The sequence below is a fragment of the Pongo abelii genome, chromosome 5, assembly GCF_028885655.2.
Source record: "Pongo abelii isolate AG06213 chromosome 5, NHGRI_mPonAbe1-v2.0_pri, whole genome shotgun sequence".
Lineage (NCBI taxonomy): Eukaryota > Metazoa > Chordata > Mammalia > Primates > Hominidae > Pongo > Pongo abelii.
The window spans coordinates 10,925,792-10,950,869 of record NC_071990.2 but is presented as its reverse complement, the minus strand read 5'-3'; the positions used below and the strand labels follow the sequence as shown (position 1 = coordinate 10,950,869).

The window sequence follows — 25,078 nt, the reverse complement described above, 5'->3', positions numbered from 1 at the left end:
AAAGAAGACTTTTGAACGAAGAAATTGTTGAATGAGTGAAATGCCTGAAGTAACTCAACTTACCAAACAGAAATCACTCAGTATTAAAAGACTGCAGATTTCAATTTTACTGATTTCAGTTCTGTCTGCCCAGTTCATTTCCAAATTACGTATCAGTTTTACATACTTTAGACATTGGCGCCATATATGAAGCTAAAAAAATTAGCATACTTATTTTGTTTTATATTCTTATTTTTAGTAGTGGTTTCAAAATTCTTGTATAGGCAAAGAATGGGCTGGCTGTGAGGGTTGGCAGCGGGGATGAAGAGTGGGAACCCGAGGGGAGGGCTTGAATCTGCTATTACTTAGCACTTTAAAGAAAACTGAGGAAATATGATTTTTCTCTGCAAGGAATGGTGTTAGAGATCCAGTGGCTGCTAGAATTTATGAGATTACACCGTTGCCCCTACAAAAACATTGCTTTGTGCTACCATTGCACACTGCGAATTCTGCTAAGTTTAACAAGGCCACTGAAATCTGCAGTTTCCAAGGTTGAGTGTTGGGCGGTAATCTGTCCCTTCTCTCTGAGTTTCCTGAAATACAGATACAGAAGAAAGTTTCAGAAAGAAACAGTTTCTCTCAAATGTATACATGGGAAATCCAAACAAATTTGTCCGTTGAGGTTAGGAACAAACTCACCATACCTTTCCTCCAATTAATCAACCTGCTTTCCAAAAAAGCCAATTTAGGTTAAGGTTACTTTTGAGAAATCTGTACTTTTTGTTTCAGAATCCGTAATAATTACATGTTTGCTGATTGCTGATATTTGGTCAACAATACTGTAGAGCCAGTTATTTTTGTATGAATCTGGTACTCTGCCTACCGGCTTCAAGAATGTAGAAGAAAGCAGGAGAGGAAAGAATAGGAATGATGGGAGAATAAAGAGACTCATTTATCATTGTCTGTTTAAACCTGAGAGCTAGAAGGGGCCTTGGAGATGATTTTATTCAGTAATACTAAGTACTTAGAGAATATATCTACATATTTTTGTCCTGTAATACAAAAAACAGTGGTGTCTAGAGACCTAATAATAGGAATATTAAAATGATTATATTTACTTAAGGAGTATTTCATATTATAAGGTACTATTGGCCATTGGATATAAATGATTTATCAATAAGAAAAAGGATAGTAGTATTTCATAAAAGTGTTCATTTAGCAGGATTCAAAACAATATCCAAGAAGAACCTGGAGAGAAGATTGTGTGTGACACAATGCCAATTTTAAAATGGGAGCCAGAGGCTTACATTTACATAATTTTATTTATTTTGACTCAACATTTTGGCAAAGGCATTGGCTTAGCCACACATGGTGTATAGCTTGTAATAAATAACTTTGTCTTTTGCCTCTCATCATCTGTAAAATAGATAATACTCTTCACCTCTTTCTTCCCTCCCTCCATAGAGTTGTCTGTCTTTATTCATCAGCTCTATATTTGGAGACAATGTTGGGCTGATAATTGAACAGTGATGAATTAATTAAGGTGAATTACAAGGATATCCTAGAAGATGCTTAAACTAACATGAAATTCAGTTATCTAAAATTAGTTTGTAATACTCTAACCATCATAGAAGCCAAGTATAGTGTTTTACCAATTTTTTTGCTCACATAGCTCAGGCTGCATTTTTCTTTTTAGTGATTTCCTCCTAATGGTACTCAATTTGATTTGACATTATTCAGATGTAAATGCGAAGGGAGAGGTATGAATTTTCCTTTACCTCCTAGAAAAGAGGATGCAGTGAAGGCGATCACCGTCACTTTGATGGTAATGTCCTGCCAAACAAAAAAGCGCGTGCTGAAGATTTCATTCAGCAGGCATGGAATCGGAATTGCTCAATAAATCCCCATATTGGTTGGTTTTATAGCTTAAAAGAAGGAAAATATAAAATAGTCTGTCCAGATGACTCACAGGTTGTCTCTTGCTCAGTATTAACAGTAAAAGAATAATCCTTTTGATTACCATAAATATATCAAAATACTGTAGCTATTTTCAGAATATATAGAAATAATTTAGATGTGATTGTTGCCTAAAAAATTAGAAATAAAATTTGGCCCATATTTTTTCCAAGAAATCATTAAAAGCTTTCCTTTGTTTTCATATTCAAAAGGATACCACTTGTACATGCAGAATAGCCAACCTGCTTCCCCTCTGGTCAGTACTTGATAACCAGAGCACACACAGACAGAATCTCCTTTCATTGCTGCTCTTAATTGTGAAAGAGTTTTATTCTTCCCCATGTTCCCAAATCCAGAAACTGGTACAGTTCCAAGGTGTCCTGAATACAGATATCTGGCTTTGGATGAAATCTCCAAGGAGTTTTATATTCACTCACCACTTCCTGTGGAAGAAGAAGTTGTAATAATCATTACAAATATCTTGAACTACAAACTTAGCAGCATTGTTTTCTTTTCTGTTTCAGACATATTCAGCATTGAATCACTGAATAATTTTATTTCTAATTATGAAATTGAAGCTTTGGCAGCTTTCATTTTATTCACTTGAAATTAAAGCAAGTTATTTTATATATTCTAATGAGATCAGAATGTTACAAGTATGTGTTTGGATTTTATTTCCATACTCTTGGAGAGAAGGCCATAACTTGAAAAATGACTGGAAAGAAACTATTATAGTCATTATTAAGAAGAGACTATTTATTATAGTCATTATTTAGTAAAGTGAGTTTCCTTAAACTTGGTACATTTCTGTGTAACCAGTGAATTAATTCACAAGTCATTTAAGCTTCGTGAATATATTTTAAATGTTTAAAATCTATTTCAGAAGCTTAACCAATAAGATATAGTTATATCTGATAACCAAGCACCATTCTGTGCACCAGTGATACACAGCTGAGTGGCAAACTCAAAATTTTTTGTGTGTATGTAATTTATGTTTCACCAGTTCTTTCCCCAGCTCCTCAGAAACTCCCTGCACCTGTTCTTCACCGTTGACGTACACACATACCCATACCCAGAGAGTTTTTTCAAGAGTTCTCCTGGGATTGATTGTAAGTGATTCTGATCTGTCTATTTCATGCCATCTGTGGGGTAGTCCTCTTCTCTTGCTCAGGCCCCTCTCTGCTGGGTAAGACTCCCATATCCACTGACCACCCAGCCCTGCATGTGTGGAGTGCCGGCTGCCTGCTGAGCGCAGTACTTGGCAGTGCTCACTGCTGTTCATACTAGGTGTCCCAGACTCTGCTGGATACCGATTCTTGTCTAGCTGGACAAAACTTCTGACGCAGGAGGCTTGCAGGTAACACACTCCACGCAGCATTCTGTGGAAAAGTTGAGGAGAATACCTTTCTCCTCTTTTCTGTTCTGGTAGAGAGATCACAAGCACTCCAAGGGCACCCCCAGTGTCTTATGTGAGTACACACTATTCTTTTTCATCACGGCCTCTCTCTCCCCGGGACCCCTGGGGAATGGAGCCATGAAGAATCCCAAGCGACAGACTCCCTATTACACTTAACATTACTCCTCTCACGTTCAGTTAGTGCTTTGTTACTGAGACAGCCCTGTCAGCATCTGACACTCCACCAACGCACTTCCTTAGGATGAGCTCCCTCTCAAGCGTAGCTCAGGTTCTCGTGCAAAGGGGACTGTCCTGCCAATTTACAGAGGATTCTGAAGCCAAAAGGTGAGCCAGCAGCACCACCCACCATGTGCAGATGAACCAGATGAACGAATGCACACAAGCCCTATAACACACTAGAAAACTGCTGTTTAAAAGATATTAATGATATTAATAATTTTTTAAACCTTGGTATTTACCTCTTAAAAGTCTAAAATAAAAAGGTTTTGGGTTTTACTAGTTGGTTTCTCCTGAGTCATGGTGTGTGTATTTTTAGTATTGCTGCCTCAATATCTCTCTGCTTTAAAATAGTGATACTTTCCCAAAGCTTTCTCCTTGTCTCTGGTCTCCCTTCCTACTCTCCTACACTCTTTACTTGCCAAATATATATTAATACACATACAATTTTGACACCCCTCTGAACCTGAAGAAGAGTGTTGTCAAAGGAAAAAGAGGTCAAAAGTGGACCCTTGAGGTTTTCTAGCCCCATTCCTGGTGTGATTCTGTTACTTGTTCAATAAAAGACACTTTTCACAAATGCTTATTGAGAGCTCAAATGTGTGCCAGGCAAAGATCTTGACTAGTTTGGGAGAACAAGAGGGGCCAGGGAAAACCAACATAGTTAGGAGGCATATCCAGGCAGAGGGAAGAACACATGCAGTGGCACATGCGGAGAGAACAGGATGTGTTGGAGGAACTCCAAGTAATTAGATATGCCTGGAACAAAGAGGACATCTGAGGATTTGGAAGGAGCAGAGACTTAGCAAAGTGGGTGGAGGTCATCACATTCTGGCCTAGTCTGCCAAAGGAGTTAATAGCAATTGTTTAATTTTTAAAAGTTCTTCAGATTTTATGTCAGATAAGAATGCTAGTTCCTCTTGTAACATACAGCTGGATACCAAGGAATTGAGGTTAAGATGCATAGTGTATACATCCAAACTACTATAGCACAGTTCACTGAGATGGACTTTTGCTTCCACTGAGCTCTGTACTGTATTAGTTCCATCATATTTAAACATTGACAATAGTGACAGTAACCACACTTGTAATGATAAAAATAATGTTTGTCACTAGACCATGCTTGCTTTAGAGCTTTGATTTTTGTATAAATTTAGCCTACTGGGGGAAAATGCTGTTTTACTGTTAACACATGGCAATCTGACCAACACTCAGGACAGACTACTGCACAACCACTGAGGGAAGCCCCTCATGGGTTTGTTTGGGTTGAATAAGATCCTTCTCTTGCTGTGGGGTTGGAGTCATTTTATTCCTCTGAGGTATGTTAGCAGATAAAACAGAATGGAGTCACTAAAGAGCTAAAGGACCCTCTTGTACCCCTTCCCTGAGCATCTGGGAAAGACCCATATGGAAATATTAGACAGTGGCTGGCTTTAATGATGTTTTGAAGATTGTTGGATTCTGGTAGCTTAGCATATGTAATGTGAACTTCAAGATTTATCCAAACACTTATTGCCAATTACTATAGAAAGTTGGGTTGATTACTATTATCACTAATCTGTTTGTATCAATATAAAATAATACATATTTGATGAAAATTTAAGTTACTTTTCACTTAGTCAAGAATTTCTCAAATAGGGTCATACTTTTTAGTCATTTTATGTCATGTATCATCTCATTTCTCTCACCTTTTATTTCAAGTGTATAGGAAGAAACCAACCCATTGGAAACTGATTTTTTTTTTAAGACTCGAGGAACTTGTACAACTTTCCTCTATAAGTCATTTTGCTAACAGTTTTTTCCTTAGTTTTTAGTTGTAGTATTTTAATTATACAGTTAATGTATTGATAATGATTTGTTGTTAAAAAGTAAAATGATACAAGCCGGGCATGGTGGCTTATGCCTGTAATCCCAGCACTTTGGGAGGCCAAGGCAGGTGGATCACCTGAGGTCAAGAGTTTGAAACCAGCTTGGCCAACATGGTGAAACCTCGTCTCTACAAAATATACAAAAATTAGCTGGGCGTGGTGGTGCACAGCTGTATTCTCAGCTACTCAGAAGGCTGAGGCAGGAGAATCGCTTGAACCCAGGAGGCGGAGGTTGCAGTGAGCTGAGATCGCACCATTGCACTCCAGCCTGGGCAAAGAAGCAAGACTCTGTCTGGAAAAAAAAAAAAAAACTAAAGCGATAGAGACATATACAGAGTAAAGAGTTAGTCCCTCCCTTTTCCTTCTCCCCATGCCCACCATTCTCCTTGCCTCCCCAGCAGCAGTCACTGTTAACAGTTTGATGTGTGCTCTTTGACATTTGTCTTATGTGTATACTATACGTACTTTTACATACATGCATAGGCAAGTAGATTGGGGTTTGTAAACAATTTATTTCTCTAAATCAAATCCCAGAAAGCGAAGCTTGTGCTTTATGTTATCTGATTCCACTCTGATTTTCTTTCTTACAGGAAAGCATTCTTTAAGGCTTATAGAACTATAGGAATTCTTTGAGGCTTTTTTTCTTTTACCTAGTTCATTTAACTTATTTTAAAAATGTGTTATAGAAGTTTGGGATGTAAGACTTGATTTCAGCAGTAGTTAACATGAAAATAACCTGGTGATGTTTGTTGGCAAGGACAAGCTGATGCAGTGTCTGAATGCAATCTTATGATAACTGTAACAGAAGTATAATATCCCGATCAAGAAGGCACAAGCCTCTTTGTACCCTTCCCTAAGCAGGCCACTTTCAGAATACTGTATTCAGGTACAGCAAATATAAGGTAAAATACAAGTAGCCCAGAGATTTTATTTCTGTTTGGAGCAATATGGATACTATCTAAGTGGGTTTGTATAGCCCACTAATTACTAAATGCTTTGAAATTAATGGTTATATAATAAGTATAAACAAGTTTGAATTTCATTGAATAGATAATAATGAAATACTTGGTTGATTTGTAGAAAGTAAGCAAGGACTTGGTATTTTTTTGATAGAAACACATAAAAAAAATCAATCCTTTAATTATAATCTAAACCAATTTCAGGAGCCTGTGCATGGTCTAATTGTTGCTTCTCAAAATGTGACCTTTAGCCCAGCAGCTTCAGTATCACCTGGCAGCTTGTTAGAAATGCAAACTCAAAGCCCATCTAGACCAATTGAATGAGAACCTGTACGTTAACAAGATCCCCAGGTGACTTATGAACATTAAAGTTTAAGAACCTGAAAAATTCTGAACTCTCAACTGTGTTCAATGAAACCTTTAAAAAGTCCATAAAGATGGTGTCTCCAGACTTCTTGTGTATCTTCTTGAAGCATGATGCAATAGTTTGGTAAAGAAACGAGAAAAGTAAAAGATGAGGCAATCGTGGTGGCTTATTTGACTCTTGCATTGTCCTAGGCAATACCATTATTCTTACCTTTTCACATTTTTTAGTATAGGTTGGAATTATTGATAAGTGGTGATAATTCCTAGGATGACTAAATAGAAAAATGTTTTAAGTTATAGAAAAAAATAAGATCACTAGATCCCATAATGTATCATAGACTTATAAAAAGGTTCATTCCATTCATGTTAATTGCAAGAGAGAATAAATTTGATTCTATTTTTAAAATATATAGGCAATTTTTTTCTGTGTTCTTTGGAAGAAAACTTCCAAAAAGAAATTTAAAAAATAAAACTGGATCCAGTTGACCCTGAGAATTAACTGGGAGTTAAGAATGTTAAGGCTGTTTCAAAACACACTGAAAACCAGATCATGTGTATGAAAATATAACTAGGAATGCGAAGTATATGAAATGGATATCATGTGAGTATTGTAAAGGTTCAGAAGAATGAGTATTTGATTAATTCCTTCAATAAATGTTAAGTGCCCATTATGTGCCAGGCATTGTTCTTGGAATTGGGGCTAACTGGAGCTTAGATTTTAGTGGAGGACCCAGCCAATACACAAATTAACAGGCCAGTGGAAGTCTGGGTAATACGTCCTGTAAAGAAAAAATAGGGCAGGTCAGGGGATGGTGAATGACTGCACCACAGGCCAGGATGCCACAAGCAGATGTTTCCCTCTTCTTTGGTAACTAGGCCCTTGAGATGATGGGGAGATATGTAAGGAGTTACCATTTGGCCAGACTCTGAATAAAACACAGAGCGATGTGCGGGAAGTGGAGCATAACCAAACTGCAGCAATAGTTCTGTTCTTAAAGTCCTTTTATCACCTTAATTGAATGGGACTGTCCTGTAGCCTCAGGGCTACCTAGGATGCAAATAAAATCACCCACTATTGGCTTTGTGGTATCCTGAGATACCACAGCACAAGAAAGGGGCTTGAGATCCGCAGAGATCATTCTCTGCTATCCAAGCTCTGAAACCCTTCAGTCTGAAGGTTGAAAAACACTGATTCATTGTAGTTCAAGTCTCACCTGACAGCACCACTCTTGAGTCTGCAGTCTCAATTTCCACATCTGTAAATTGGGAAAGATACCCAACTTGCAAGGTTATTGTGACAACCATAGAGAGTATGTATCAGGTGCCTGACACATACTAAGTGTTTAATAAACAGTAGCCGGTATTACTCCCCATGAGGGTTAGCTTATTAACATCTCATTTCTAAGATGTTAGAAATGATCCTCAGATTCTTTAAAGTAGACAGTTTCAGCCTTATGATATTACTAAGATACATAATAACAATTTAGAGTTCCCATACGTAAAAGATTGTTCTACCTATTGCCTACCCTCACCCTCCAACTTAGCTCATTACTCCCCCCAGAGAATAGTAGTCGGGAGGGAGGTAGGGATGATGAGTGGATAGGCCCCAAAAAGGCAGTTTAGTGTCAGTGTAAAATGTGCACGGATACATATTGTGTGAAGTCAGCTGCATGACAGCCAAATAATTTTATGCATTTTTATATATCCACTCTTATCCATCCTCTAAACCTAGTTTCATTCACAAAGGTGAACACGTTTAGTGTTCATGAGAGACTGGCTGGGAATAATCCCCCCAGGAGTTGCCAAAAGAGGTTTCAACATTTGAAGGCCACCCTGAGCCATGGGAACAATGGAGAGGACTCACTGTGTGACTCTAGTCTGTCTCCCTTGCCCCTGAGAGGAGGTAACACCTCCTTTTCTCTCAGTTCTGTACAGCTCAGCCTTGACCTTGAGGTTTCTGGGAAGTTGTTAGAATTGTGTCAGGTTAGTACAAAATCTGTTCATTCCTCAGCTGATCAGATCCCATTTCCTGACTTCTTGTCATTGGATACTTCACATTTAGTTTACTCTGAAATGTACATTAAAAAAAGAAAAGACAGTCTTTTTGGATGCTATGTTTCAAACAGTGTGTTTTGTGATCTTAATGGTTTTTGCTAATTTTAAAAAGCAGTGAGTTGGTGGTAGAAAATAGCTTTTCTCATTGAATGTGTCTCTTAAATGTTCTATAAAACTGTATCAACAAAACAGGGCAAACATCAAGATCTTGAATCACTGGATTTTTATACAACACAACGCCCATGGTAGACAAATACCAAAAACCAGAAAATGCCTAAAACATAAATTTTAAAAAGGAAGGTAAAGAAGAAAGAATGAGTAAAAAAGGAAGGGGGAAGGGGAAGAAGGAAAAAGAGGGGAAAAGGAAATTAAAGGAAGAGAAGAAAGGAAAGAATAAAATGGAATCGAGAGTCCTATCCTTTAGAGACCAGAGAAAGTGCAGGTAGAATTTTATGGTGGGGTTCATTTCTGCCTTGCTTCCTGCCTCAGCTTCTGTAGAATGGCCCTTAATCATGGTGGCAGTGATTCTGATTGCAAGGCAGCCTTTGCTGAAGAAAATCTAGCCATCAGGGTTTTGAGGATAAAGCAGTGATCACAGATGTAAACCTTCAAGAGCCAACTAGGAAATGCCCTCCCATTTGAGATGCCCTGGTTTTTGCTGACCTCCAACTGATAGGGATGGTGGAAGTCCCAGTCAGCATCAGGGTGGCAAAAACGTGTGCCCAAGAAGTGTGCCCTTCTTGGCTCTCCTGTTTCCCACCTACCCACAGAAGGCAGGCGTGTATGGTGAGCCAGTCTACCAGCACTAGGAGCTGCACATTCCACGGCCAAGAAGACCCTCTCAGATTTCTATAAGACGTCAGTCCAGTGAGACTGCCTTACATGGATCCCTACTACCTCCAAGTGGTGTATTTATTGCCAATAGAAGGGACAGGTCCAGAGCATCCCTGGGTATTAGGCCACACTGATTCCTGGTGGTGGCGATGGATGTGGCATTAGAGGTGGTGCTGGTGCTGCTGGCTGTAACAGTGGTGTGATGAGGTAGGGGAGGCCAGCTTGCTCTGGGGTGCTCAGAATATGGCTCTTCAATTACGTAGATCCATTTTTGGTGCTCTTGAGTCTTTTCTGCAAATTCTACTTTCCATATGGAGTCATTTCCCTTTGGCATGAAGAGCATCTTTAGCATACTATGTAGTGCAGTTCTGCTGGTTACAGATTCTCTCACTTAGGCACATATGAATATGTCCTTATTTAGCCCTCATTTTTGAAGGCTATTCTGGTCTCTTCTTCTGCAGTCCCCAGGCAACCACTGATCTGCTCTCTGTCACTATAAATTATATTTTCTGGAATTTCATATAAATGGAAACATACAGTATGTAATTTTTGTGTAGCTTTTATCATGCAGAATAATTTTGAGATACATCCATGTTGTGTGTACATCAATTGTTCATTCCTTTATATTGCTGAGTAGTATTTACTGTATGGCTATACAAAATTTGTCACCTATTGATGGACATTTGGGAGTTTCTGCTTTTTAGCAATTACAAATAAAATTGCTATGAATATTTGTATTCAAGTCTTTGCATGGGAATATGCTTTCTTTTCTCTTGGATGAATACCTGGGGGTGGGAAACTGGATCATATGGTAGTGTATGTTTATGTTTTTACCAAACTACCAAACTGTTTTGCAAAGTGGTTGTACCATTTTACATTCCTACCAACTGTGGTAAGTAATCGGGGTCCACAGTTAAATAAGGCTCTCCTTGCTACCAATCTTTCCATTCTTCTCATATTTGCTGTACACAGCCACAAATTGAATTCCAAGTCATTGAACACAGACTTTCTTGTAAGGGCAAGGAGTTGTTCTGGAAGTGGATCCAGGGTTATTTGGCAGAGAATTCTGTGGTCTGGGGAACTTGAAATGTCATCTGGAGAGGGGAAGTTGTGGCCATAGGGAGGCATGATCCCTTGGCTCAAAGGATTTTTTTTTTTTTTTTTTTTTTGCTTTGTGGAGGGACGTGGCCAAAGGATGACCAGAAAGGGGCCTTGAAAGTGTGGAGCTCAGGCCAGTGCCTCTCGCTCAGGTCTAAGGGCTGTACTGTTCCTGTCTTCTAATCCACCCAATTCTAACCATCTTGAAAAACCCATCCTGCGTCCTCACGAGCCTGTATCTTCTGTCATGTGGCAGTTCTGTGTGTCCTCCTCCTCTCCGTTGTTTGCTGTTTGACTTTCTATGTCTCACTTTCCCAATTTGTGCATAAACTTTTCAGTCAACTACTCTGTCTCCTTTTCCTTCATATGTATGACAAAGTGTTACGTACACGAATGCTGTTCAAAAATGTGTCAGTGAAATGCATGGCGTTTGCTGCTTTTTCTCTGCTCCTAAGTTGGTGTTAATCTTCAGACATTGTCCAGCACACTTGACATTTACATACAGAATCTAGAGTGCAGCTAGGACTTCCTGGCCCAAGCTCTGCCCGGTTAGCCTTCCTAATCTCACCCCAGTTCACTAACACTGCAAACCTCTCTGTGCTCACGCTATGTTTTACTATTCCAGTGTAAACCTCGGTTTGTTCCCCTGACATCACCTCATCTCATCATTGCCTTTTTAGACTACTTCCTTACTAACTATATTAAGTAACCCAGAAATAAAGAGAATTTTTATCAGGTTTCTGATTTCCCAGCATTGGCTGTGGTTCTGCCTGTCAGATAGGTCACTAGAGACCCTGGCCATAAAAACATTTCCCAAGGGAGTCATGCCTCAATGTGTTTTATCTATGTTAATCTTTCTTTCTGATGTGTTCTTTCTTTCCTTCTCCATCTGGAAAATGTCTCCAGTCTTTCAAAATTCAGCCACAGCATTCTCTCTTCCAAGAAGCCTTTACTTTTTAAGAGATCTAAATTAAAGTATGTTTCTCTATCCTTTATAGCACATCTCTTATAATATTTAAGACACTGGTACTGTAATTTTTTATTTATTTGTATATTTCTCTCGACTGAAAACTCTGTGAAGATAAGGACCACATCTCATTTGACTTTATTTTTCAGCACATAACAGTGCTAGTATATAAAATCCTCAAATAATTGGTTAATGAATCAAATTAATGAAGAAAGGAATGGAATGCCTCTTTTTATTCATCTCTTTCCTTTTCTGTTCTCCATGTCTTCCCTTGTTTTACTTTTGTTACTGCCCTTCCTCCACTGTGACTGAATTTTTGCAATATAGAAATAATATGGGCTTTGTGACCTTTAGCGTTTTCTCAGCTCTACAAATGTTGGAAAATGGATTTTGAACCTTAGCAAACAAGCTGAAACACTTTAAACATTTGTTTGTGGGTGCAGCAATGGAAGAAAGACTTCATTGGCATTTGTTATGATGATGAGTACATTTGTGAGGTTAACATTCTTTGCTCAAGACTGAGAGGCCTCTGGTCTGATCTGCCCCCATTCTAAAGCAACACAGATCATATTCTGTCACACTGAGATCTCAGATAACTGACCTTTCTCACATCTGGGGGCCTCCTGAGATGCCCTACGCGGAAACAAAGATGAACATACTGTTTAAAAATTTTCAGGCTTGGTTTAGCCCAGATATTTTTTATAAAGATATTATGAAATAATGAAAATAAAGTTCCTTATATACTGGCCAGCAATAGTAGGTGCCAGTAAATGTTAGTCATCATCTTCATCCTCTTTCCCAAGCTTTCTAAAGTTGCCGAAGACATACATTTCCTTGAAATTTCTCTCAGGATCAGAGTCACAAATAAGGAATAGGTCCAAGTGATATGTGCCAGGCAGCAAACATGCCGCTCCTCTTTTTCAGATGCCAGCAAATTAATCATCTGTTTTGGCACTTACAACTTTTTTTTTGAGAGTGAGCTGAATCTAATCCGTGCTCCATATCAACTTCCCGAGGCTGTCATGCTCAGCTCACACACGGTCAGGGACCAACCTGCTGGCCCCAAATCACCAGCAGAGATCCCTTTCCTGGAAATACTGGTAATGTTCTGACTTCTCCTCTGGTTGCTTGAGGAGGTGCTGTAGACCTCTGTGGTGGGGCTGGGAAACACCTGAACGGGTATTTTGAGCAGCATGAGAGCAGACCAAGCTGGCAGTATTCCGGCTCCCACCTGAATCCAGTGAAAGTGACAATAATTAATTGGGTGTACCCAAGTGGCACTATTTACAGTAATATAAAGTAGATGTTAATGTGTAAGAAATAGTTTGAAAGCAAACAAAACATAAATAGAAAAAATAGCTGTAATGCTCCTTACTTGAAAAACAAGTCCTACTTAGTTTTAGATTCAGTTTTACGAAATGCAGTTCAGCCTGAATTTTCATTTAAAAACTAGATTTATTAATATATTTTGTGGAAACAGACGTTCTCTATTGCCTACCCACAACTGTTGTAACAAGGGAAGTTGCTTATGGAACAGCTTTGCCTATAAGCATTTTAGAGGTAAATGGAATTTAGGTCAATAACCCTTCAATGTTTTTTTTTGTTTTGTTTTGTTTTTCTCTTTTTTTTTTGAGGCAGAGTCTCGCTCTGTCGCCCAGGCTGGTGTGAGGTGGCATGATCTCAGCTCGCTGCAAGCTCCGCCTCCCAGGTTCACGCCATTCTCCTGCCTCAGCCTCCCGAGTAGCTGGGACTACAGGCGCCCGCCACCACGCCTGGCTAATTTTTTTTGTATTTTTAATAGAGACGGGGTTTCGCCGTGTCAGCCAGGATGATCTCGGTCTCCTGACCTCGTGATCCGCCTGCCTCAGCCTCCCAAAGTGCTGGGATTACAGGTGTGAGCCACGGCGCCCGGCCAACCCTTCAATGTTTAAATGCACCAAGCCTGTTCTCTAGGACTCCTCTTGCCTAAGGAAATAAGAGGAATTGTTTCCTTCCAAATCTTTACAGGCTTGTGAAAGGTGAGGATGCATTTACTGTTCTCTTTCCTTAAGTCTTTGCAGTCAAAAGTCCTTGAAGCTGGGACCCTTGGAGAGTCTGTCAATTACATGTTGTTAGTAGTGGCTTGTTTTGATAGTTTCAGAAGAAGAAAAAAACCACTTAAATCATTTTTTCTTTCTCTTTTTAGGAGCATCTAAAGGCCTTTGATGATGAAATCAATGCTTTTTTGGACAATATGTTTGGACCGCGAGGTCAGTGAATTACTTGAGAACTTAATGTGGAAGGAACACAGGAAGAACACCATTTACTTATAGAAAGGGATTATGTTATTTCTGGGGTCTTGGAAATAGTAAGGTACTTAATATTTAGAAATTTAACTTCCTCAACTTTGATATCCTTCCAGAATGTCCAGAAGATCCCATTTCTCCTCCTGCTCAACCTCTCCTGGGATTAAAGAAGTTCTGGGAGCAGGAAGCAGAGATAGAATGAAATGCAATGCTTTCCTCCAGTGTCTGTCTGGCTACAAAGCCGGGTTGTAACTTTCCTTCTAAACTATGCTGCTTTCTTGTTTCCTCTCCACTGCCCATTCATCTTCCACCTTTCTCACATGCTAGTTATATGTGACAGTTCTGCCCTTAGATGCCTTGATAAATTCCTTTAAAGATGTGTGCGCTGGCTGGGCATGGAGGCTCACGCCTGTAATCCCAACACTTTGGGAGGCTGAGGCGGGCAGATCATGAGGTCAGGAGTTCAAGACCAGCCTGACCAACATGATGAAACCCCCGTCTCTACTAAAAATACAAAAATTAGCTGGGCGTAGTGGCTTGCGCCTGTAATCCTAGCTACTCAGGAGGCTGAGGCAGGAGAATCGCTTGAACCTGGGAGGCAGAGTTTGCAGTGAGCCAAGATCGTGCCACTACACTCCAGCTTGGGCAACAGAGTGAGACTCTGTCTCAAAAAAAAGACGTGTGCGCTTTCTCTGCCTGGGGCCCATAGGTAGGATGAGCTTAGACATCTCTCCATCCTTCCTTCATCACCAGTCGCTTACTGTACTGCAGTGGCCTCCTAACAGGTCTCCCCTCTTCCACTCTTGCCGCCTTCCAGTCATTTATTCAATGTCAGCTGGAATGATATTCTAAAGACCTAAGTCATATCGCATGGTACTGTAGCTTAAAACTCATCAATGTCATCCCACTGCTCTCAGGTAAAAACCAAACTTCTTATCATGGACTGCGCACCCTTGGGCTGTCTAACCCCAGCAACCTCTCCAACTCAGTCAGTATCCGTCGTCCTCACTGGCTTTCATACAGCTGCTCAAGCCATCTTTTAATTCTGCAAATATGTAAAATTCTTTTACGTGCTATTCCTGGAGCCTGGAATTCCTCCCTAGGATCTCCTACCCCTCCCTCCAGATGAGTCAGTTCCTGTCACACTTGAGGTGTCAGCTTAAACGTTGCCTTTTCAGTTGGGCTTTGCCTCTCTAAGGTACAGCAGTACCCCCCTTAGCAGCAGTTTCGCTTCCTGCAGTTCCAGTTACCCATGTTCAACCATGGTCCAAAAATAGGGGAGCACAATACAGTAAGATATTTTCAGATAGAGAGATGACCACATCCACATAACTTTTATTATAGTATATTGTTATAATCTCTTACTATGCCTAATTTATAAACTTTTCCATAGTATATATGTACAGGAAAAAGCATGGTACATACAGGGTTTGGTAGTATCTGCAGTCTCAGGCATCCAGAGGGGTCTGCTGTGGTCCCTCATCATTCTGTTTCAACCCTTGTTTACTTCCTTCAGATACTTCATTGTTACCAACAGCGATTTCTCCCAGGAGGGCAGGAACCCTGGCTGTTTTACTCACCATTTATCTCCAGGGTTTATTACTGTTCTGGGAACATATTCAGCACTGTATATTTTCGAAATGAATGAATTCTAGACAGAAGGTTTCATTTTACTTGAGCCTTACTGGCTCACAGAACTGTAGAAAGTCCTTAGTTCTCTACAAGTTATTTCCTCGGCCCTATTGGAGAAGTGAGAGAGCAAGGAATGAGGAGGTTTTCCTGTTTCTCAAGATCTTTAAACAATCACTTGAGTATTTAGGCCATTCTCCATTTTTTCCATGGGCTCTATTAACTGTTCTAAATGCATGACTATATAGTTTTAATATAACGATACTGATTCTATACAGCTTTGAAAAAATCCTTTCACATAGTTTTTTTTGCTTTTTCCATTTAACCTCCTGATGGCTCTGTGGGGTAGGCAGGGCAGAATATCTTTATCTTCTAACCTACTTTTACTATGTTCTCTCCCTTACAGTTCTAGTGGAGAACAGCTCAGTGTAGAGGGCATGACCCTCTCCCTTGGGCATGCAGGACCCGGTGCCCCTCCCTTAGGCATACAGGACCCAGTGCCCCTCCCTTAGGCATGCAGGACCCGGGGCCCCCTCCCTTAGGCATGCAGGACCCAGGGCCACCTCCCTTAGGCATGCAGGACCCGGGGCTCCTCCCTTAGGTATGCAGGACCCGGGCGCCCTCCCTTAGGCGTGCAGGACCCGGGGCCCCCTCCCTTAGGCGTGCAGGACCCGGGGCCCCCTCCCTTAGGCATGCAGGACCCGGGGGCACTCTCGCTTAGGCATGCAAGATCCAGGAGGAACTATGATTTGTTGGTGGTGACAGTGGTTTTCTGTTTGACACTTCGACTAGACAGTTAAACAACAACCTGTCTGCGCCAAGTTCACTGAGCTTTGCTGCCAGTAAGATTGGCGTGATCTGGAATTAAGTGGATGTGGGATCAATTGAGGAAAGGATTACAGTTGTTTACTCTGCATTGGTCATTTTATGGAATTTTCCTTTGTAGCAAGGAGATTGTAAAATTGACAATTGACAGTGGAATCAGATGAGCTCCACAGTGACAAGGTGCCTAGCATGTAAGCCATCAAGAATCCTTTTTTCTTCCTAAAAGTCTCACACGCTGATGCTGACTGGCACATCACCGAATAAACCTCCCGGTGTCTCCTGATTTTGATTTTGCCCACACCATGTTAGTACCATCAAGGGGTATTGTTCTGCGCAAATACCGATCAGAGGAAGAGCTAACACTTCTCAAGTCCCAAAGATAAGAAAGTTTATTACAAGCGTTTGTTCCCATCTTTTGGCTAAAACAACTATGATTATCCTTAACAACTGTAGCTAACATTTACAGCACTGTGACAAAAGAAAACAAAAACATCAGGGGCTATATTAGTTTGCAGTATGTGCTTGACTCAATGTGCCAATGGATATGCATTTAATGAATGTTTCCTCTTAACTCAGCACTACGTGGGTATGAGTCAGACAGAGTAGAGATATAAGACTTAGTGGCTGTCTCCTGGAGCATATACTATAGTTGGGGAAGTAAAGCCAGCACATCTGAAACTACTGGAAATCAATTAAATACTAAACCATGTGTGTTTTGTTTCCTAGGCTGCCATAAAAAGTGCCACAAACTGGGTAGCTTAAATAGCAGAAATGTATTCTTTCACAGTTCTGGAGGCCAACAGTCTGAAATCAAGGTGTCAGCAGAGCCTTGTTCCCTCTGAGGTTCTAGGGAAGAATCTGTACCATGACTCCCCCTAGTTTCTGGTGGTTGGTGGCAACCTCTGGTGTTCCTTAGCTTTTAGATGCATCACTCCAATCTCTGCCTCCATTTTCACATGGCCTTCTTCTCTTTTGTCCTTGTATCCAGACCTCTCCTTCTTATAAGGACACTAGTCATTGGCTTAGGGCCCACCCTAATCTGGTATAACCTCATCTTAGCTAGATTATATCTGCAAAGACTCTATTTTCAAATAATGTCACATTCACAGATACCAGGAGTTAGGACTTGAAGGCATCTTTGTGGGGGACACAATTCAGTCCAACACCATAACAAGAAGGAGTGTAGCAGTTTAGTGCAAGTCATTTCACTTTTCTAGGCCTCTACAGCTCAATTTTTCTTAAGGGTAAACTGGGATGATATTATCACCTATATAATGGGATTGCTTTGAGAATCAAATAATACATGTAAAAGGCTTCAGAATGTGCCTGGCACAGAATAAGTGCTCAGTAAATGCTATAGTAACAGTATCATAGCCATAATAATATGTGAATTAGAAAATGATAATTGTCTTGCTATGCATATGAGGAGCTGTAAATACGAAAACACAGTAGGAAATGTCTCCCTTCAGAAGTCAGGACCTTTATCTGGGCATTAAAAGATGAGTAGGGTTCAGATATGGAGATGGATATTAGGAAGTGACGCACAGCACAGACTTATGACAGGTGATTGCAAGCCTGCTGTATGAAAGGTGGTATCTGTTAGTCACATGAATGCTGAGAAGAGCTTTCTAACCTTTTTATCTCTATCACCAATGGGAGATATTTATAAAATAAGTGATGGGACAGTCAGAGCTTGAGAAGGCACTTGCCTTGTAGAAATGGTACTCTCTCTGTAGGGCGGGTGGTTTAACAAGAGGCTGAGGTATACAGGGTAGGACATACCAGAAAGAGGGACATAGAAAACAAAAAATTCAAGAAAAGGCCATTGCCTGTTGGTGAAACCAGCTCATTACAACTCCATTTGTGGAGGTTAAAAGCAGCATGCAATTTTTATAATTCTGGGCCAAATCATTTTCTTTATTTAAACAAACAAAAAGAGCAGAATAGAGAACACAAATCATTTTGTGTCTACAATGATTTTCAGGTGTTACTAATTATATTGTAGCTCTATCATGTGGGTTTCGTCTAGGCTTTTAAATATTCACGCTCCAGTGTAAGGGGCCCTGATGTATTCAACTGCTTGCCTCCCTGCTGTGTAAACGTCCAGTCCCATGGCCAGATCTGGGTCCTCAGTTCTGAATCGCAGCTCCCAGGCTTTGCCTCTGCTGTCTGCAGCCTCCAGGCTTGCTGCACTGTCATCCTATTGCTTTCTCTGAACCAGCTGAACTCTAAACCCCTTCCATTACTGATCCTAGGCAAATTCGGAGCTGTGTGGGCTTTAGGAATTAGGATACAGTATTGATATGCCTTCTTTCCTCTGACTGCTTCGATCTTCTCCATGGGAGGACAGCTGCAAGGTATCACGGGGCTGGGAGGCAGATGTGACTGGTTCAAATCCTGACTCTACTGCTGACTATGATGTAGCCTTTTGAAAGTTACTAAAGCTTTCTGAGCTTTTTTCCATCCATAAAATTGCATAATAGTACTTACTTCATATTAATTTAGAGTAAATAAATGCAGTAACTGTTCCAAAATAGGCATTCAAGAACTGTCACTTCACACCTTTACTTCTTGTCCCTTTCATTCAGTGTTCAGCCTAAGCCCTGTTTGCTCCATGAAATCTTTACCGATTCAGCCCCCACAGGCTTCCTCTTCCCCTGAACTCTAACCCCAGGCCAGCCTACCTAATGCTGTATGGAGTTGCTCCCTGTTGTGCTGGTGTGTACAAATGCAATGTATGTGACAATACTGATGACTGAACAGTAGCATCATTCCTCAAGATCCTCACTGTATTTGTTTCTTTTCAGATTCTCGAGTCAGAGGGTGGTTCATGTTGGACTCTTACCTTCCTACGTTTTTTCTTACTGTCATGTATCTGCTCTCAATATGGCTGGGTAACAAGTATATGAAGAACAGACCTGCTCTTTCTCTCAGGGGTATCCTCACCTTGTATAATCTCGGAATCACACTTCTCTCCGCATACATGCTGGCAGAGGTAAGTGTTTATGTAACCAAAGCTGAAGTCCAGTAACTAGCAGTTTTTATTTACAGAAACAATCACATCTAGCCTGGCAGAACTATGCAAGGTTACTTTCTTTAAGACCTAAAGAACTTATTCCAGCATTTGATATTCTTCTTTCTGAAAATCCTGGAAGTCCTTGTTTATAACTTGAATCTTTCTTATCCCAATTTAGACCTATTTCTTTTTTTTTTTTTTTTTTTTGAGACGGAGTCTTGCTCTGTCATCCAGCCTGGAGGGCAATGGCACAATCTCAGCTCACTGCAACCTCCGCCTCCCAGGTTCAAGCGATTCTCGTGCCTCAGCCTCTCGTGCCTCAGCCTCCTGAATAGCTGGGATTACAGGTACTCCTCACCATGCCCGGCTACTTTTTGTAATTTTAGTACAGATGGGGTTTCACTGTGTTGCCCAGGCTGGTCTTGAACTCCTGATCTCAGGTGATCCTCCTGTCTCGGCCTCCCAAAGTGCTGGGATTACAGGTGTGAGCCACCGCGCCTGGCCTAGACCTATTTCTTTAGTCTCTAGTCTAATTATAATTTAGATTCACAACATAGATCAAATGGGCCTTTCAAGATCATGTTACAATTTTCTCCTTTTACAGATTAGGATACTGAGGCTTAGAAAAGTTTCATAATTTGCCTGAGAATAGACAGTGATTAACAGAGTATTTTTAAAATTAACTTAAACATCATATGCAGTTAGTTTTACTGAAATGCCAATATATATATTCCCTTAAAGAATACTCTGTATGTCTTTGGAACACTGACGTTTTAGCTCAGCTCTAGTAGCCCTTTGTTACATCTTGTGCTCCAAATTCCTCTGTGAAGCACCAAACCAAGGTCATTTTACAGGAGAAGGAACAAGGATGATTGCCCCGTCTGTATAACCAAAGTTATTTTAATGTAATAGAAGGGGAAATCTAAAAGTGTTAAATAACTTGCTGTAGCAAAAAAAAAAAAGGGACGAGAACAAAAACAAAAATTTTTAGTGATTTTATAGCTTTGTATAAAATCATTCATAGAAGCTATAAGCAGTGGATAATGGCACAAATATAGCTGCCTTTCTGGTGATCTTGAATTCTAAAAGAAAACAAATCCTTGCCTTAAAATGAAGGTTCTCTTGAGAGTTTATTCTATGCATTATTCTAATATGTACCATTCTTAATAACTATTAATATTACCATAAATGACTGGAATGAAGCTCTCATAATGGAATTTTAGGCATCAGTCAGTATAGGAGATGGAATTTTGGGGTCAAAAAAGCCATGTTGACAACTCTTTTTTTTTTTTTTTTTGAGGCAGAGTCTTGCTGTGTCGCCCAGGCTGGAGTGCAATGGTGCAGTCTCAGCTCACTGCAACCTCTACCTCCTGGGTTCAAGAAATTCTCCTGCCTCAGCCTCACGAGTAGCTGGGATTACAGGCACCCACAACTAATTTTTCTTTTTCTTTTTTTTTTTTTAAGTAGAGATGGGGATTCACCATGTTGGTTAGGCTGGTCTCGAACTCCTGACCTCAGGTGACCCACCTGCCTCGGCCTCCCAGAGTGCTGGGATTACAGGAGTGAGCCACCACCCCCAGCCAACAACTCTTAAAATTATATCCCATAGGTGCTTACGAATCTACTTGACACTGAAAGGACCATTTTTATTTTAGGTTCTCTACTAGCTGAATTTTAGCTCCCTAGATGAGTTAGCAAGATAGTAATTTATGGGATTAGTTTCTCTATATAGCAGAAGGAAAGATACTCTTGGATTGTTTTCCATAAGTGACAGCTGCACGCTATTTACAATAGCAAAGATTTGGAACCAACCCAAACGCCCATCAATGATAGACTGGATAAAGAAAATGTGGCACATATACACCATGGAATACTATGCAGCCATAAAAAAGAATGAGATCATGTCCTTTGCAGGGACATAGATGAAACTGGAAGCCATCATTCTCAGCAAACTAACACAGGAACAGAAAACCAAACACCACATGTTCTCACTCATAAGTGGGAGTTGAACAATGAGAACACGTGGACACAGGGAGGGGAACATCACACACCCAGGCCTGTCGGGGGGGTGGGGAGCAAGGGTAGGGAGAGCATTGGAACAAATACCTAATGCATGTGGGGCTTAAAACCTAGATGACGGATTAATAGGTGCAGCAAACCAACATGGCACATGTATACCTATGTAACAAACCTGCACATTCTGCACATGTATCCCAGAATTTAAAGTAAAATAAAATAAAATAAAAAAGAAGTGACAGCAGCAGCGGAAGGGCCAGCCTGCATGTCCAACCACACCAGCAGTTCTAGTACCAGCTTTGGTATAATGGAGTCAGAAGACACAAGTTTGTTTTAGCTCCGTCACTTTCTGTGTAATTTTAGAGCAGTTACTTAGGCTTTCCAAACCTTAGGCAACTTATCTATAAGGCAGAGATACAATATTTCTCCTACATAACTCTTGAGTGACTTGTAAGGATTGATGACTTCTGTTCAATCAGCATGTAGTGAGCTTTTCCTAGGCACTGAATAGGAAGCCCTGAAGGTATAAGATGGATAAGACACAGCTTCTACACTTGAAGAGCCTATGGACTAGTACAGGGTAGGAGTTGGTAAATGTGAAAATGCTTTGTGAATTGTAAAGTGCTAGTTGAACAGTAGTCACCATCAACAGGAGCAAGAACAACCGTTTAGTTGTTGAACAATGAGGTAAATGTCTTCTTTCTAGGAAGAACGTATCTGCACTGAGCCCATTGCCTACCACTGATTTTATCTACTGCTTACCCACTCTTTCTCTTACACTTTGTATAGGTGTAAAATCACTTATTTCAGTTCAAAATCACTACCATTGATTGCCACCCAGTCTCCTCTCTTTGATTGTGACCTCTTTCAGAGCAGGCAAAAGGTCGTCTTTGACACTCTGGGGGTATGTTTAATAGACACTAGTCAGGTGACAGACTGATTTAACCTTGCTAACTTGTTAGGGGTCAGCAGATGTTTGCTTAAGCCAGAAAGTCACCACAATAATTATTAACAGTCTTTCAACAAATATTTATTGAGTTCCCACACTGTCAGATTCGACTATAGATTCTAGAACACAACCTTTGCCCTGTGGGAAAGGGTGAGAGGCTGGTGATGGGGCAGCCTCTGAAAAGGTGACATTGGAGTTCAGACTGAATGACACAGTGGGCAGAGGATCAGTGGTTCAAGATGAGGTGGAGAGATGGCAGATGACATTGGGCCCTTGGAAGGAATTTAGCTTGCACTCTAAGTGTAATGGAAAGCTGTTGGAGGATTTTAATGACGGGAGTGCTATTATCTCCCTTTCAAAATAGATCACTCTAGCTCCTACATAGAAAATGGACCATGAGGGTGAGTTGGCAAGAATGTTAGCAAAGAGTCCAGTTAGGAGATCATTGCAGTACTACAGGCAACAGATGCTAACATCTTGGATTAAGGTGATGAAGATGGGAAGAAGCTGGTGGATTCTAAGTATATTTTGAAGTAATTTAGTCCACACCACCTTACACCTAACCCTATTTGACAGCCTTGCTTCCTTTTCTTCAACACATAGGTTGGATGACTCCTACACCAGTAAGGGGATTAAGAATGGTCCAGGGAGAGAGACAGCCTCTCTAGCTTGGCTGCCTATTCATAATTTTCAGGTAGTTCTGCACAGATGCCACAGGAATGGGGACAGCCCGGATAAATCTGACTAAAGCAGGAAACATCATGGGGAAACAGAATATGCCCTGTCCTCTCCACAGTCAGGAGTTACTCTATAACTGTATTGTTAATGTGCGGAGTAGAGTTTAGAGCCCCTTACTACAGAACTACAACCTGACCATAGCAGTTTTTAATTAATCCTTGTACACAAAGTTAAACAGCTTTCTTAGTTTGAAAAATGCATGAAGACACCAAAATTTATATGTAGTTTAAGGTCTTTCTGGGTCCCCTCTAGCCAGTCGCTGATTCCCAGTTGAGAACTAAGAGCATAAATCCCCTGGGAGATGTTGGGAAATGACCTGATTTGTAGTAGATCCCATTCAGGAAAACCCAAGGTTTTCTTCTTTCACTGGACTTATTTATATTGATAATCTTCAATTAGCATGATGTTAACAGAAAGGGTTTTTGTTAGAAGGAAAGAGAGGTATATCAGGACAGTGAAGAAGTCTCACAAAGGTTCTAAAACATTCTAAATGTTATTTAATAATCTCTCTCTCTAACATTTAATTAATTAACATCCAAACCCTCTCAGCTGTGTATATGTATTTTAATGGATATTGTATATGAATTTTATACATCTCTAAGGCAGCAGAAAATATTAAATCGTAGGCCTTTCGCCTGTACTACCTGATCCAAATCAATCCCAAATGCCTTATATTCTAGAATTTTAACTTTTTACAGGGAGAAAACTTCTTTCATAGCATTTTCAACAAAGAATAAAAAAGCTCATTTTCTCATGAGGTGGAAAGTACACCAAACAATGAATTAGGAAGTCTGAGTTCTAATCACCCTTCTACCACTTTCTAGTCATGTAGTCTTGAGCAAATCGTATACTCATCCAATGTTTACTGAACACTTACCATGTAGCGGGTACTGGGCAAGGAACTGTAGATACAAAGATGAGCAAAAACAGATGCATACATTTTTTGGAGCTTTTTGGTTTTTGAGAGTAATGGGGAAGACAGACATTAATCAATTAACCACCAAATTGTTTGATTACCAAGTAGCATAAATACAATGAAGAAAATGGTTTAAGAACCTTACTGAACCCTGTTTTTGATATCTGTAAAATGGCAATATATGTATTTTTTTAATTATTGAGATGATTAAATATATTTAAACCAATACAAAATATTAAATTTTTACTGTAGTTTTCTTACAGTTGTTTTCAACTAATTCTACATTTCACTTGTAGAAACATGACTAGATAATTCCTTACATAAAATTTTGTGACTCAAATGATAGTTAAAATCTGTTATTTTGGCCAATGTAGTTAGAGGTAACATATATTAATTAAGGAAATAGCCATTGATTTCAGTTCAACAGCAGGAAATAAGTTCCCTGATAATAGGTGTTTGAGGATAGGCTTGAGACGAACTCAAATTCTGGGAAATTCCTACTCAAACCTTGAATAGATGCCAGAGACATGAATGGGAAATTCAGTTTGTATCCAAATTCTTGTGCTGATGTTTGTTTTTCTTTCTTTCTTGGTTCTTTGGCAGCTCATTCTCTCCACTTGGGAAGGAGGCTACAACTTACAGTGTCAAGATCTTACCAGCGCAGGGGAAGCTGACATCCGGGTGAGCCACTAGAAGCAAATCAACCAACTATAACCAGTTCTCATTGACAAGGAGAGGAGGTTTTCTCCTTCCAGATAGAGGACTGAGGCTAAATTAGATAAGAAAGGGGTTCCTGTTCTAATAGGAATGCTTGGTAACAAAGATGATTTCCAACTATCCCTCTATAGGGGACCAACTAAATAAACCACAGCACATCCACGTAGCAGATGCCTCTACAAAGTGGAGTGAGGAAGAGCTCTATACCGCTACAGAATTATCTCTAGGATATAGTTACATGAACAAAAGCAACTTGCAGACCGTGTTTATAG

At 40.2% G+C, this 25,078-nt stretch overlaps 1 protein-coding gene across 2 annotated transcripts in view; it reads left to right on the top strand.

Annotated features, from left to right (window-relative positions):
• ELOVL2 (ELOVL fatty acid elongase 2) overlaps nt 1-25,078 on the top strand; it is a 59,278-nt gene that overhangs the window by 18,666 nt on the left and 15,534 nt on the right. The window contains exons 2-4 of one of the 2 annotated variants that reach the window (XM_002816422.5): nt 13,901-13,964; nt 19,262-19,449; nt 24,693-24,770. In XM_002816422.5, coding sequence (XP_002816468.3) covers nt 13,901-13,964; nt 19,262-19,449; nt 24,693-24,770 — 330 coding nt within the window. The remainder of the gene's footprint in view (nt 1-13,900; nt 13,965-19,261; nt 19,450-24,692; nt 24,771-25,078) is intronic. The other variant, XM_054557193.2, reaches the window with a different exon arrangement.